Source organism: Ciconia boyciana, chromosome 1, assembly GCF_034638445.1.
Source record: "Ciconia boyciana chromosome 1, ASM3463844v1, whole genome shotgun sequence".
NCBI classification, from domain to species: domain Eukaryota; kingdom Metazoa; phylum Chordata; class Aves; order Ciconiiformes; family Ciconiidae; genus Ciconia; species Ciconia boyciana.
The window spans coordinates 62,435,920-62,451,237 of NC_132934.1; the positions used below are offsets into that span (position 1 = coordinate 62,435,920).

Below are 15,318 nucleotides of genomic sequence, written 5' to 3' on the forward strand. Positions count from 1 at the left end.
GCGCCGCGGGGTCCCCGCCGTGGCAGCCCTCCTCCCGCGGCAGGTCGGAGTGCTGCCGGTCTCGGAGCAAATAGATGCGTGGTGGCGGCTGGGAGAGGAGGAGCGGCGAGCCGAGCGGGAGCCCGTGCGGCAGCGGGAAGGGTTCAGGGGGCGAGGCGCGGGTGGGGGGGGTCGTGCGAGCCGCTGCGCGCCCCCACCCGGGGCGTTTCTCCCCGTGGGTCGCCGCGGCGAGCAGCCGTGGGTCCGCCCCGCAGCGCCCGGCGGAGCCGCGTCTGCTCCTGGAGTCACCGCGGCTCTGGTGTCAGCGTGCTCTCGCTTCTGGTGGTCTCCAGTGCTCTCCCAGCGTCAAACTGGGAGCGCGGGTAAGACCGTCACCTCGATGGGTCCTGAGGCCGGACACCTGGTGGACACGCAGTGGCGGGGGAGGCTGCCCCTTTTTCTTCCCCTGCTCGGAAGAGGGGGTGAGCCCTCAGCCCACCGCCCGCCCGAGCCGCCGGGGCTGAAGCTGCCTGGAAGTGCCTCGGGGAAGAAGCCCTTCCTACAGCGTGGCTCGGGCAGCGCGAAGTGGCTGGCGCTGGAGATGCGTTGTGTGGAGAAACGCAAATGTAAAAAGAAACTCGGGAAGTTGGTTGTCTGTTTGAGGGGCTTTCTGCAATAGGCTGCTCTTCCAAAAAGTGAGAAGTTTTAGATGAGTTTTTTCGTTTCGCCTGTGGTTCCATAAAAAATACTGTGAAGCATTGAAGCCAGGGTGAAATGCTAACGCTCCGTGCATGACTCGGGGAAGGCCTCTTCTACAGCCCAGCTAGGCAAACAGTTAAGGGCCAAATACTTGCTTGAAGCTTGCTTGCTTCTCCCCTTGCTCTGATGGGAAGAGTATTACCCAGGTGCTTGAATATGTGATTTTTTTTTTTTCTTTTAGAGAGCCAAAAGAGAAAGAAGTAGCGTGCGTTCTGCAACATCGAGTGGGAAATTTTGTCCTGTAGCGGCAATGGATAACGCTTTAGTCTTGCTTGTTTTGCCCTTTTAGAAAAGACAAAAATAAGTATGGTCATGTCCTACACTTAAGAGTCTGGAGTGTGAGCTGGGGCTTCACTGTGCTGGGTGCAAACATAGCGTTTGCAAACATGAAATAGTGGCAGCATTTCACAAGTGAAATAAGAAGCCATGTTAGAGATCTCAGAAGAATGCTATGGACTTTGGAGGGTGGGTAAGGGATAGGAAGAAGAGAGTAAATGCCTTTTATTTTGAATCTTTTTTTTCTTTTCCTGTTTTTGGAATTAACTTTTTCACATTCTAAACTACACCCAAATAATATCCAAGAGCTGTGTTTAGAGCATAGGGTATCGTTAAGAGAAAATCAGTCAGTCAGTGGGTGTGGGTTGGTGAAAGATGAGGCAAGTGCTTCTAGAATAATTCAGAATATTTTATTACAGCTTAAGTCACCCAGTGGCTTCAAGTATGTGATGTTTCACTTAGTTACAGTGTTAAGATGACAAAGCTGTCCTGATTTTTGACCCGAGGTTTATAGCACTTGGGATGCTGTCTGCCAGCCAGAATGTCTAATAGCAACAACATGTTTCTACTGTCTGTTTTCAGGCAGGCACTAGTCAAGCTTTTTTATCTGAAATATCTTTATTTATATATAGATATATAAATAGCTTTATTTTTAAAACAAGTGTTGACTCACCAGGGTGCACAATTGACATTTGAAAAAATACTTTGACGATAATACAGATATGGGTGTTGTAACATTGTTTTGGAAGTTCACTCACAACTATGGTTACGACTTCAAGTTAATTAAATGCTTCATGGCTCTTTTTATAGAATAAGAGTATTTGCCTTAATAGTAGCGTGTCAAATTGCATTTGATTATTTTGTTACCTCAACTGAGCATAACATTTATCTCCTGTATTACTATAAGCAGAGACTGGAAATAGTAGGAGCTAATGTTTTGGTTGAGGCTTATTTTGTTAAATCCCTTGAAATGAAAGATACAGATTGGCATGTCAGCTTAAGCATGGGGAACTTCTGGGATCTTTTTTGGTGAAAGAGAGGCTGGACTTTATTTGAAACTTGGAATTAAACTCAGTGCAACTGCTGTTCTGTCTCTCTCAAAAATTGAAAGACTTGGGTACCTGCGTCTAATAAAGTTGGCTGGTTTCAGATTACTGTCTGTTGTTGGGCATCTGTATTAGTTTCTTATTGTATCTGCCTGTCAAGTGTGCAGCAGTCTAAGGCATTGCTTTTACAAAAGAAATGTTATTTCCCTTTCTATGAGTTGGCCAGAGTTTTCAAAGTGGAGCACTATCTTTCTAACAGATCTGGAGTCCCTATGCCTACCTGCCTTGTTGAGATGATTTCCTCCCATGGTGGAGCATGTAGTGTATCTGTCCTCGGAGCTGAAGGTGTTGAGATAAGCTTGACCAATTCCTTATAGACTTATATGTAGCAAGTAACCAAACAAAGCATATTCCCTTTAAACTCACCCTTCCAAGCACAGATTTAAGATGAAAGCTCCCCTTTTTTTCCAGTAGTAGGGAAGGCTGGATTATAAAGATAGTATATGGGAAGGAAAGGAAGGAAAGCGTGCTCATGTATTATGCTTCCAGGAGGGTAGCATTTAGCCTCCTAATGTTGCTTTTCCAAGTTTTCTAAACAAGAAATACAAACATCCTTAATACTTACGTTGGTGTTGGTCCTAAAGTTGCTTAATATGTTATGGTGCTATGTAAGTGGTCTTAACTTTTCAGTATACTTTTCAAACAAATATCAAGATAATTATACCCTTAAAAATGGAAGTGATTTACACACACTAGGTGCATGTGTGTAGAGAATAAGCAGAATACTTTTGGTTTCCTGACTTGCTAGAAGGCTAATGAGCATAGCAAAGTATATGTAACTGTTGTTTGGAAAGTATGGCAATCACTTGAAGTTTACTTATTTGAGTTGAAACTGAGTAATATGGTAACCTTGAAATGGTGAAGCAAAAGAAATTAAAGCAATGTCAAATTAAAACAATGTCCGTTCTGCTTCTGGGGCAGAAACTGGACCAAATAATGGGAGGAGAAGACATGGCTCCTATAATAATAATATCCTCCTCCAACTCCAAAGTTCATTTTCAAAAGCATTAATAAATGTGTTAATGGAGTTAGCAAAAAATTAAATATATTGAGTCTGGGGTTCTCTGAGCAAGGTGCTGAAATGCATCTTCTCTCCTACTTGAACTGTACGGAGAAAAGCATGCTTCAAATAAAAACTGTGTGTCACCAAGACAAGTTAGGGACAGCATTTTCAATAGCATCATATTGTTAAGGATTAGCTGGTTAGTGTGAATTAGTTTGATAATTTCCTTCATCATTTATCTATGTTTAGAAATTCCTAACTGATTTATATGTATTTATTTAAATAAAATTACAAGGATGATACAACTTTTTTTTTTTTTTTTTTTTCTCTCCCCTGTTCCCAGAGTTGGTTCCTTCAATTATGAGTAACATGCTGAATCCGGATGCTATTTTTTCAAACAACGAAATGAGCCTGTCAGACATTGAAATTTATGGTTTTGACTACGACTACACATTGGTCTTTTATTCTAAACATCTGCACACGCTGATCTTCAATGCTGCTCGAGATCTTCTTATTAATGAGCATCGGGTAAGTAAAATGAATAGAATAACAATAAACTTACAAAGAAAGAGTATAATAAATAATTTCTAACTGAGAGGGACATAGCTCATCTTCTCATGCCTTGGTCCTAGCTTAGCTCCCTTACAACGCATTTTGTACAACAGCTACATATGAACCACAGGAGTCCTGATTTATTCTCAGCTGCAGTTTTGAGCAGAGTGCAATCTGACAACTGTTAAGGAATAGAGTTTTGTTTTCTTTTATTTTTTTAATATGGTGGTGGTGGTGTGGTTTTTTGTTTTTTCCTGATTGTCAATTATTGGAGTCACCCTAATAAATAAGGAACTTAAAAGTTACCGTTACTCTGTTTTATGCATTGCTGTGAGTGCAGTGATTAATTTCCATATGAAATATTTTTAGCCTGACTTCTTAGGAGGTCTTTGATTGCACTGCGTGCTTGCAAAGTGCTCTGCGTGCGCCCGGCGTTTCAGCCGAGTTAGCTGAAGGGGCAGCGTGTGCAGTGACACTGTAATCAGAGGCCGGACACAGGAGAGACCCAAGTAAGTGTTCAGCTCAGTAGTCCCCTAAGAGGGAGCACTGCCCTGTTGCCTCACCAAGCAGCGTGTTTGCATCCATGACCAGTTGACATCCAAGCAGCTTGGAGCTGGTTGTTGCGTAGTTTGGGGATGGGAGAAGTTACTGTGTGTCAGAAAGCGAGGGGGAGATGGGTGACTTGGGGAAACTGAAGGTATTGCAGGCAAAAAGATTGAAGAAAACATGGACTGAAAGAGGCAAAGTTTATTGAACTCTAGGACTTGCAGGAAAATAAAAGACAAAAAGTCCACAGAGTAACTTTGATAATAAAACTGCTGGTGTGTTTTATACAACCTAAATCTGAATGGGTGGTGTTATTCTACTTTCGTATTTGAATCTAAAGGTTAGGAGCTATATATAAACATCTATAAATATCCCTGTAAGAACAAACAAAACTTTGTGGGCGCTACAAGCTTATACAACTTGATCCCCCTAAGATTTCAGCATGTCTTGGTAGTAATTTCTGCAGAATGTGTAAATACACTTTATTAAAGCTAGCTGGTTCTTGCAAAAATCAACATTACCATAGGAGTCAAGATTAATGCTTGTAGACAATAATTAAAACGGTGCTGTCTTTACTATTTGAATGAATTCAAGCAGTAATAACTTTCCAGTTTGTCTCAATTAAAATATCTTGAGTTCTAGTAAATGAAGCTCCAAGTACTTTTTGAGACAACTTATTGAAATATATCCTCTCCTGTTGGAATTTATCGAGGGACAACAGTTTTTATCAATGTTATCTCTGCAGCTGCTTATACTGTTAATGTTTTTCTTGCCTTTAACATTAGAAAAAGCTTCTAGATAGTATTTCCCATTATGACTGTCATAGTCAACCTAAAAGATGGCCAATTTTGGTCATGGCAGTGTAAGGTAATTAATCAGAAATTGCAAAATACAGTGTAGGAATCAAGGAATTTTGAAGTGTGTCCAAGAGAATAAACATCAATTTAATGGTAATCTTGGAGGTGACAGCAGGTGTTGGATGTAAACTCTTGCTCTTGGGTTTATTTCTTTCCTAATGTACAGGCTCTGTGCCATCTTATCTGGACTACTGTTTCAGTCCAGCTATATCTATCCCTACCGAGAGTGGGTTAAGCAAACAGTGCAATTTTTATCTTTATTTTATTTGGCTTGTAAGGAAGCTTTGATTCGTGTGCCAAGGTAGGCTCATTCTTTTTCTCATATGTACTGGCATGCATGCAAAAAGACAGCCTTCTAGTAGAATAAATTAAAGTAGGAAAGTCACGCATGCAGAAATTTGAAAAAGTCAGAAATAAATTTCCTTGTTCGTGCTTGATGTGGCTGCTTTGAGGCACGTGCGGTACACTGTAGTTTTTAATTAATCACATTCTGTATCATCCCCTGATGTTTTCCCTTGTCTCCTTTTCTGCTTCATGTTCCCTGGCCAAATCTGTACATCTTCCCAATGCATCTGTAGGCTTTTGGTGCTGTTCTTCATTGAGATCAGTAGCCTCCCCCATGTTTTCTGGAAGTGGTGGTAGGGATGATAGTTCAGAAGTTAGGAGAAAGGACTGTTTTCTTTACCTGTAGATGCCTGCTACAAGCATAATCTACAGTAGTTGCAGAGCAAGTCCTCTTCAGCATAGATAAAAACTTTGTGGAGAAATTGTGATTTATTTATTTTTTTGTAAGAGTAGCTAAGGCCTCTGTTGAAGCTGTATAATCTGCTTTTTTCTCCGAAGGCTTGTAAATTAGCCATATATGTATGGATACTGTTGTTGAGAAGGTGGAGAGTGTGCCTGATATGCATTTGTCAGGTTCTAAGACTGCTGTAGCCTGTGGGAGGAAAATGAAGGATCACCTTTCAGTGGGTTAATCAAAGAAATGATAGTTTTCTCAGGCCTTGTCAGAAATGACTGAAGCATTTTACCTTTTAAAAACAAATGAACAAAACTCTTAGCCCAAGGCACACACCTAACGTCTTTTTTTCACGGCTAACCTATGCTTAAAGCAGGACAAAATTACAATCGACTGAAAATGGGCTTGTACTGAAAAATGTTAGAAAACTCTCTAATAGGTGGTGTGAGCTTATCTATGCTATCTATAAACAACCTGAGGAAAGAATACATGACACAGACATTCAATTCACGTACATCTCTAAACAATAAGGTGTTACAAATGCTGTCCAGGGTAAATACAGTTGGGTTACTGTGGTGTTCTCCTGAAGTAACTCACCCTGGTGGTGGTGCTTAATGCCAAACTTGCTTTCAGAATCTGATCTTTGTGACACACTGTACCTTGGGAAAGTCCCTGTTAGGGGAGTCTGGCTTCTCCAGGTAACATTAGCCGTTGTGAATCTCTTCTTCCTTCCTTCCCATCGGTGTTTATTTGCAGTGCACCATATCTTTAAACTCCTGTGGGGTCTACATTTCAAACACGACAATCTAAGATCAGGAGCATGATCCACACTTAGGGAGTCAAAACAAATAGCTGTACTTCTTTCTTGAGAATGCCAGAGATTTTTTTGCTCCTGCTAATATTGATGATATTGTATTGATTTTTCTTTCAGTAGAAGTGATCAGTAAAGTTCAGGTATTTCTGTAAATCAGGCCATGTTCTTGGGTTTCTAGCTAGAAGGTTGAGTTGGAAACTGTGTTTGTATAGTCTGTTTCTTCAGAAAACAGACTGGTGACACTTCACAATGCAAGGTAACTCAGCTATTATATTTTAGGGAGTTAATAAAGTTTAGTTTGTTTTCAAAGGTGCATATATTAAAATAACTTTTTGAACAAGAGCCTCATGTTCAAAGGTGATCACTATAGAGTACCAGGATGTCCAACTTTAGGTACTGTGCTTGACTTAGATTTAAAACATTGACCTTGGATTTTGGAAGAATGTTTGACATGTCTTGCACTGTACATATGTTCCTGCAAATCTCACCAACCTATCAAAAAGCCTCGTTGTGGTTTAACCCCAGCTGGCAACGCAGCTGCTCGCTCACTCCCCCCTGGTGGGATGAGGGAGAGAATCAGAAGAGTAAAAGTGAGAAAACTCATGGGTTGATATAAAGACAGTTTAATAGGTAAAGCAAAAGCCACACACACAAGCAAAGCAATACCAGGAACTCATTCACTACTTCCCATGGGCAGGCAGGTGTTCAGCCATCTCCAGGAAACGTGTAATGGTTAATTGGGAAGACAAACGCCATCACTCCGAATGTCCCCCCCTTCCTTCTTCTTCCCCAGCTTTATATGCTGAGCATGACGTCATATGGTATGGAATAGCCCTTTGGTCAGCTGGGGTCAGCTGTCCCAGCCGTGTCCCCTCCCAACTTCTTGTGCACCCCCAGCCTACTCGCTGGTGGGGTGGTGTGAGAAGCAGCAAAGGCCTTGACTCTGTGTCAGCACTGCTCAGCAGTAACTGAAACATCCCTGTATTATCAACACTGTTTTCAGCACAGATCCAAAACATAGCCCCATACTAGCTACTATGAATAAAATTAACTCGATGCCAGCAAAACCAGCACATTCTCCACCCCTTATTCCATACCACTTATGTCATGCTCAGGTCCCACACTATCCAATACATTCTCATTAATCACCAGTCCCCTTCCCATCCTTTGATATAATACACAGATATAATTTCCTTAGTCCATTTCCCCATTGTGTAATGTCTGTTAAATGTCCACAAATGTCCATTGGGTTCATTTAGTCCATGACTTTGGGCTCCATCTGTTATGGTGGTCACTCAAGACAGGAGAGGTGGTGTGTTGCATGGAGTTACGGGGCACCAAAGCCAGATCAGGTCACTGCTGCACTTGCACTGCTTCTTGTAAGGCTTGTCTTCCATTGGTTCAGGTGGTTCCTGCTATAGTAATTCCTATAACATGCAACTCAGGTCATGGGTTACAACAATTTAAAGGTATCTCCATTACAATCTCCACCCCTGGCCTCTTTGGGCCAGGTTATAGCATTTGACATTGCAATGAACTCCTGCCCTTGCTCCTAGCCTGGCTAGCAACAAGGGGTTCCTGCTATAGTAATTCCCATAACATGCAACTCAAATCCCAGGTTACAACAATTTAAAGGTATTTCCATTACAATCTCCACCCCTGGCCCCTTTGGACCAAACCATCGGGTTTAACATTGCAATGAACTCCTCCCCTTGCCCCTGCTCCGGCTTGGACTTATCCACAGACTGCAGTTCCTTAGGGGTGTACCTGCTCCAAGTGGAGCCTTATCTATGCGCCACAGTCTCTCCAGGGGTATACCTGCTGTGGCATAGACTTATCCACAGCCACAGTTGCTTTGAGGTGCACTTGTTCCAGCGTGGTCTTCTCCATGGGCCGCAATGCCTTCAGAGATAGACCTGCTCCAGCGTGGCCTCACCCACAGCCACAGTCCCTTCAGAAGTAAACCTGCTCCAACATGGCCTTACCCATGGCTGCAGTCCCTCCAGGGGTGTACTTGCTCTGTCGTGGGCTTAGCCATGGCTACGCGCTTTGAGGTGCTCCAGCATGACCTCATGCACAGCTACTGATGCTTCAAGGTGTGCCTGCTGCAGCATGGACTTATCCTTGGGTCACAATCCCTTCAGACGTATACCTGCTGCAGCACAGACATAACCACAGCCGCAGATGCTTCAAGATGTACCTGCTCTTGCATGGTCTTATCGACGGCCACAGACACTTTGGGGTGTCCTGCTCCCGCGTAGACTCATCCACATTCATCCCTTCGAGTTGAGTTCACGCTGGAGTTCCAGCCTGTCCAGTACCACAGCACAGAAACAGCAGTGATGCCCTGGCCATCTGCCAGCCCAGGCGCATGGCCATTGCTGTTATCAAAACATTACCAGGCACAACAGGGTAAGATGATAAGCAGTACAGCAAGCAGCGAAAGCAAAAAGCAGCCGCTAACGAGCACTATACAGTAAGGCAAGCAAGCCCCATGGCAAGCACAGAAGCCTGCTGATTAGTAGCTAAATGGCAATAACAGCTATACATTTGATCTAGCACATTCCAATCAAATCTGTCGTTATCTCGAACGCTTCGAGCCCCACGTTGGGTGCCAAAAAGGACTGTTGTGGTTTAACCCCAGCCAGCAACTAAGCCCCATGCTGCCGCTCGCTCACTCTCCCCTGGTGGGATGGGGAAGAGAATCAGAAGAGTAAAAGTGAGAAAACTCGTGGGTTGAGATGAAGACAGTTTAACAGGTAAAGCAAAAGCCGCGTACGCAGGCAAAGCAAAACAAGGAATTCATTCACTCCTTCCCATGGGCAGGCAGGTGTTCAGCCATCTCCAGGAAAGCAGGGCTCCATCACGCGTAACAGTTACTTGGGAAGACAAACGCCATCACTCCGAATGTCACCTCTTCCTTCTTCTTCCCCAGCTTTATATCCTGAGCATGACATCATATGGTATGGAATAGCCCTTTGGTCAGTTGGGGTCAGCTGTCCCAGCCGTGTCCCCTCCCAACTCCTTGTGCACCCCCAGCCTACTCGCTGGTGGGGTGGGGTGAGAAGCAGAAAAGGCCTTGACTCTGTGTCAGCACTGCTCAGCAGTAACTGAAACATCCCTGTATTATCAACACTGTTTTCAGCACAAATCCAAAACACAGCCCCATACTAGCTACTATGAAGAAAATTAACTCTATCCCAGCCAAAACCAGCATACCTCTTTTAATGACTAGTGAAAATGAGACGCATAGAAAACTTAGGCTTTTAAAAGTTTGCAGAAACAACTTTTTAATTTGTTTTTGTTATGGATTTAAAATCAAGTCATTGCCATCTTTTCTTAGTATCCTGCAGAAATAAGAAAATACGATTATGATCCCAATTTTGCAATCAGAGGACTTCATTATGATGTGCACCGGGTACGTATAAATAACTTTGTGATGAGTTATGTAGTGCTGAGAATGTAGCCAAAGAAAATAAATAGGGCATTTAAGTCTACCAGCTTTTCACGCTGTGTTAATGTGTAAGGATTTTGTTTCATATTTTTTCCTCTTTCGCATCAAGCTTGATTTTTTCTTTTTTTTCTGGTTTTTTTTTGTTTTTTTTTTTTTTTAAATAGCTCTTAATTATAAAGTGTTTTGGGTGTTTTATTCTCATGTGGGCAGGGGGAGGGAGAAAGACAACTTAGAGTGCAACAGAATAAACCTAAGCAGGCATCTGCTAGTAGGAAAAGATATTTCTTCATGACCTGGCTCAGGTCACTGGGCAATGTCCGTGTTGATTTGGCAAGCCCTAGGTAAAAGCCATTGATAAAGTATTTTGGAAGCTATGAAGGAAGTTGAAGTGAAGGTGCTCGGGCGTTCTCAAGACAGAAAGATTATAGATGAAGTTGCTTTGATTTTTATAATTTCATGTCAAATAGTTGATGTGATAAAAACTGTTTTTTTTTTTTCCCCCTGCAAGGCATTATTAATGAAGATCGATGCTTTTCATTATATTCAGCTGGGAACAGTTTACAGGTATGTAAAATTATTTCCTATTTATAATAAAAATGTATACTCTTGTTTTTTGAATCTCTTAATTGCATTGATTAGTGTACATCTTAGGTTCATATCAGGAACAGTGCACTGAAAAGCATAGACAAAAAGAAAATTGCAGTCTTACTGGAAGGGGGTTTCTTTGCACCTCTGTGTGTACACACAGAGACGCGCACACGTTTACCGACTGATATGGTACAGCTGATGCCCCAGTTCAGAGCTGGGGAAGTTGGCAAGCCAGTTGGTCACATAGTGCTGACTCACTTTGTTTCCGGCTGTTAAATTGTGCTGAAAGACATCTAAAAATATGCTGATGACTTCTCCGCTGTTGCCTCCTATGTAAATAATTGTCACAGGGTGCCTGTTAGCCTGTCTTTAGTGTGGTTGCAGAGACACTTGAGAGGTCTTACTGTATTTGTACAGGCCTTTTAAGTTTGGACATACCATTCTGCAAGTATGATGTGGTTGGAGCACAACTGCTTTGTGTCTGCACAGCCTGACACTTTTTCAGGTGACTGAATTGATGTAAAATTGGTGATCTCTGTGCTGTGCTTTATTACATGGTATAGACTTACTGTATGTGATCCTTGACAGGAGAGTTTTTAGTATGGCTGTTTGCTGTAATGAAGCGGTATGCATTTGACAGACATGAACACCACACTTGGTACCGTATTTTAAATTGAACAACAAGCCTGAGCACCCTTCTTAATGTCATTGGACAAAAAATTTTCTTTTGGGGCCAAAAGATAATGCAACCTTGAGGTGACTTACTATGGGGGTTAGCATGGAACTGTGTGTGGTAGTATGAAATGATGATAATGCACTCGTTACTGCTTTTTGTTTGCCAGGTGGGCAGATAGGTAGGTGGTTCAGCCTTAGTCATTGATCTGTTCTTTTATGACTTAGTCTGAGATGCCCTTTGGGAGACGGGAGAGGAAGGGAAGGAAAGTGAAAGAGGAAACAAGATGGCATGGGTCCAGCATTAGGCTCATACTGTCAACACAGTGGCTGTCTAAAGCTGCCAAAACAATGTGTGTTCTGTATGTATCATGAGAGTCCAAGTGAAACGTCATACCACTTATTTGTGTGTTTTATACATGCTGATATAGAATAATTATTGTGTATTTCAACTGACAAAACCTGTTCCTGTGGTTTTCAAAGGAATCATTTATGCAGGGCTAGGAGGGAACCAGAGAACTCAGAGTGAAGGTCGCTAGCTGTAAGATTCATTCAAAAAATCTGTCACATTTTTAAATTTTTCACTGTGAAAAATGCTAGTTTGCTAGATTAAAGGCTAGGTGAAGTAATCAAAGATACATTTATCTGTAGAGTTATGTAGTAGAAATACTAAGAATGGCATGAGTGAGGTATGAATGGAAACGTGTACGTGTGAGAACACTGGAAGAAATGTTGATAGAAGGGACAAAAGGATGGCATGTGTTGGTGGTATCTGGATCAGCTGGTCATCAAGATATCATCACATCTGCATGCTGTTTCTCCAAACACCTGTATGGGCGTAAGGGGAGCAAAAAAGAGGCTGAAGGCTTTGAGAGAAGGTGGCAGGAAGAGCAATGGTATGACTGGAACTGTATAGTGACCTAGATGAGAAGACGAATGGGTGGTGAGTCCATCAGTGGTGTTGCCGTATGACTCAGAGTGGGACAGAATGAAGAGGCAGAAGATCACAGTCACTGTCAATCTCTAGTACAAAAGGCACATCCGAAGCCAGCATGTGATGACTGATCAAGAAAACTCTAGAGACGTGTTGAGATTAGTTGAAGAGCTGGTATCCCTTGTTCTCCGTGTCACCCAAAGTAATTCTGGACAGACTGCTAGGCCACACGTCTTTGTACTTGTGAGTATGTGTGAGGGAGAGAGTGAAAGCTGCCATTTCACTCTACTTTCTCTTAATTTTGTTTAAAATAAGATTACCTTTCTCTTCTATACCAACACTGAGCTTTGCTGTCACTTGCTGCATATCTGCCATTCTTAGTTTTAACCTTCCATGTGCTCTGTACGTGTGTAGGACAATTATACCCCTGAAAGTAGCAGGACTTGCCCAAGTGTACAGCCTCATTTGCACTGAGAGGTGTAAGCCATTCCGGTATCCCTCTAACAATGCACATTTCCAAGAGCAGCAATGGGAGCACCGCTGTAGGTGAACTGTGATGCTTTTAGTGCTGTCTGTCCATGTGGTGAGTGGAATAAAACAAACTGTAGTTATAAAGCTGGACTGTGAACTGCATCAAGACTATGGGTCTTTTGGTAAAACTAATCTACAGCTTTGCCTACGCAATTGTCTCTCCTCTCTGGATTTCACGTGTGTCTATTGTCCCCTCTTGACTTATGCTTAAGTAGCTCCTGATCTACAAGTGTTTTCTTTAGAAGTATTCAGATACCACTTGGTGTAGCTCTCTGCAGACTGGAATATGAGTCAGTCCTTCTTAATTATGCTTGTATTACTTGGTATGTGTTTAACAACCGAAGGTTGCATTTCTTTGTGTTTCCTGCTGTGGAGCGGGTGACGCTGAACTCTGTACGTTACAAAACCGAATTATTATCTGCCCTGTTGGTGCACATTGCTAACTTGAATGCTGGAGTCCTACCAGCAGTAGCACAGAGCTATGTGCAAGTCGATGTAGCATTGAGAAGTGCAGTAAAGGAACTAGTTAACGTGGGACTCTGCTACCATAGCAGCCCTGAGGAAGTTCATGTATCTGGCCCTTCAACTGCAAAGCTGGTGTGGACACTAAACACTGAAAGTATTAGGCTTATTAATTAATTAATTTATTTTTTAATGCCTCACAACACTTTGGGGTAAGACCAAGAAAGGGAGGCACTGAAATAACTGTCTGTCTCACAAGGCTGCAAAACACCATAAGTAGGCTTGGAAAAAAGGGACCAGATGATCTGGTTTTCATTGGTGTTCTTTAATCTTAAGCAAAACCTCAACAATTCTGGTCCTCTGATGAGGATGTTTGCATGCCTGCAGTGTTTTAGATGCTTTAGTGCAAGATGCTTGATACTGTGAACTTTCAAAACCAAACCAAACCAAAACAGAGCCTTTAATCTTTTAATAGCTGATAAAGAAACTCTGGGGAGAGATGATGTCTCCTTCTTCCCCATTTGTTGTTATATTTTAATATTTTAATTACTTGTCAACAATCCTTCAAGTAATCTTAAATTTTGGGAAACTGAACTGTTGATACAGTTTAAAAGAAATTCTTAGTTAGTTAGAGGTTGTGTGTTTTTCTTTCCCTTGAATCTTCAAGGTCATACTGCAGAATAATCTGGTTTAAACACTATCACATCATCAGTGCTGTATGAAACAAAGGCAGAGTGAAGAATTACTTTGTGTTAAGAAACTGGAAGCTCTAACTACTTCTTACAAACCCTTGAGGCATAGTTTCAATGGCGACTAATTAGCTCTTTTCCCGTAAGAAAGTAAAAAGGACTTAAAATTGGAATGTGTTCCGTGTGCGTCAGCCTGTTAAAATGTTACTTGTTCTGTAAGGAAAGATGCTGTTTTAGCTTACGGACTAAAGTATTCCTATGACATTATTAGTATTTTAATAAGTTCCAGATCTAAGTGTTAATCTGTCAGATTTTCATTTGGTAATTACTTGAAAATTTTAATCTGACTTTTGAACTAAAGCTAATGTTGTTTTCCAGAGGCCTCAGTGTTGTCCCAGATGAAGAAGTCATTGCAATGTATGATGGTTCTCATGTCCCTTTAGAACAAATGAGTGACTTTTATGGAAAGGTAAAACCACAAACTGCTCTTTAAAAATGATTTTTTTTTTTTGGATGGAGGTAGTGGTGTTTGCATTTTGTTCTTTTTCTTACTAGCAGTTATATTTTCTCAATACATGATTGACTTACAGTGCTAGATGTGAAGTTTGCCCTCTAAAGTGACAAATATCTTTTATTTCTCCTACTTACTGTAGTTTCTTCTTTTACTGTTCCCTTGCCCAGTCATACAGACAGAGAAGCGGAACATAGAAAAATCAAGTGACTTGCTCAGTGTTGCACAGCAAATCTGATAAAGGCTGGGAAATGAACCGCATCTGGTGCCTTACCCCGGCTATGTACTTCTTCCCGGTGGTCTAATGGCTTAGCTGATGTAGCAGCAAGTAAATGTATGGAGGCATCTCTTGCTTAAAAGCTGGCAGAGGGACAGCCAAGAGGATTTGACAAAAGTTGAATGATAAAAGAGAAAGCTTTTAAGTTTAGGATTTGACTGTGGGGAAAGTTGATCTTCTTGGTGGTAGGTTCCTTCCTATTTCCCAAACCCCTTTTACTTATGGATGTTAATTCCATGTTGACATGAAAGGCAACTTTGTGCTGTGGAGCATTTTGTTGTGCTCACGCTTGTTCTTATTTTAAGGAGCTGAATTTAGAATTCCCAAATCTGGTCTCTGCAGCAGTTCTGAATATTGCCCTGGTATTCCCTGTGGGATGCTTTGGTCTCTGCAGGTCTGTGCTTTCTTTGATCTTGGAAAGGACAGCGACAGGACAAGAGGCCATGGGCACAAACTGAAACACAGGCGGTTTCCTCTGAACACCAGGAAACACTTCCTTTACTGTGAGGGTGACCAAGCACTGGCATGGGTTGGTTGCCTGATGGTTGTGAAGTCTCCATCCTTGGAGA

The 15,318-nt window shown here is 42.0% G+C and overlaps 1 protein-coding gene across 6 annotated transcripts in view; it reads left to right on the forward strand.

Moving 5' to 3' along the window:
• The window catches only part of NT5DC3 (5'-nucleotidase domain containing 3), a 42,952-nt gene that overhangs the window by 16,970 nt on the left and 10,664 nt on the right, over positions 1-15,318 (forward strand). For 5 of the 6 annotated variants that reach the window (XM_072871449.1, XM_072871433.1, XM_072871442.1 and 2 more), the window contains 4 exons: positions 3,467-3,651; positions 9,975-10,049; positions 10,594-10,649; positions 14,340-14,430. In XM_072871449.1, coding sequence (XP_072727550.1) covers positions 3,484-3,651; positions 9,975-10,049; positions 10,594-10,649; positions 14,340-14,430 — 390 coding nt within the window. In that variant the 5' untranslated portion in view covers positions 3,467-3,483. Of the gene's footprint in view, positions 1-950; positions 1,043-3,466; positions 3,652-9,974; positions 10,050-10,593; positions 10,650-14,339; positions 14,431-15,318 lie in introns of those variants that run through there. The other variant, XM_072871456.1, reaches the window with a different exon arrangement.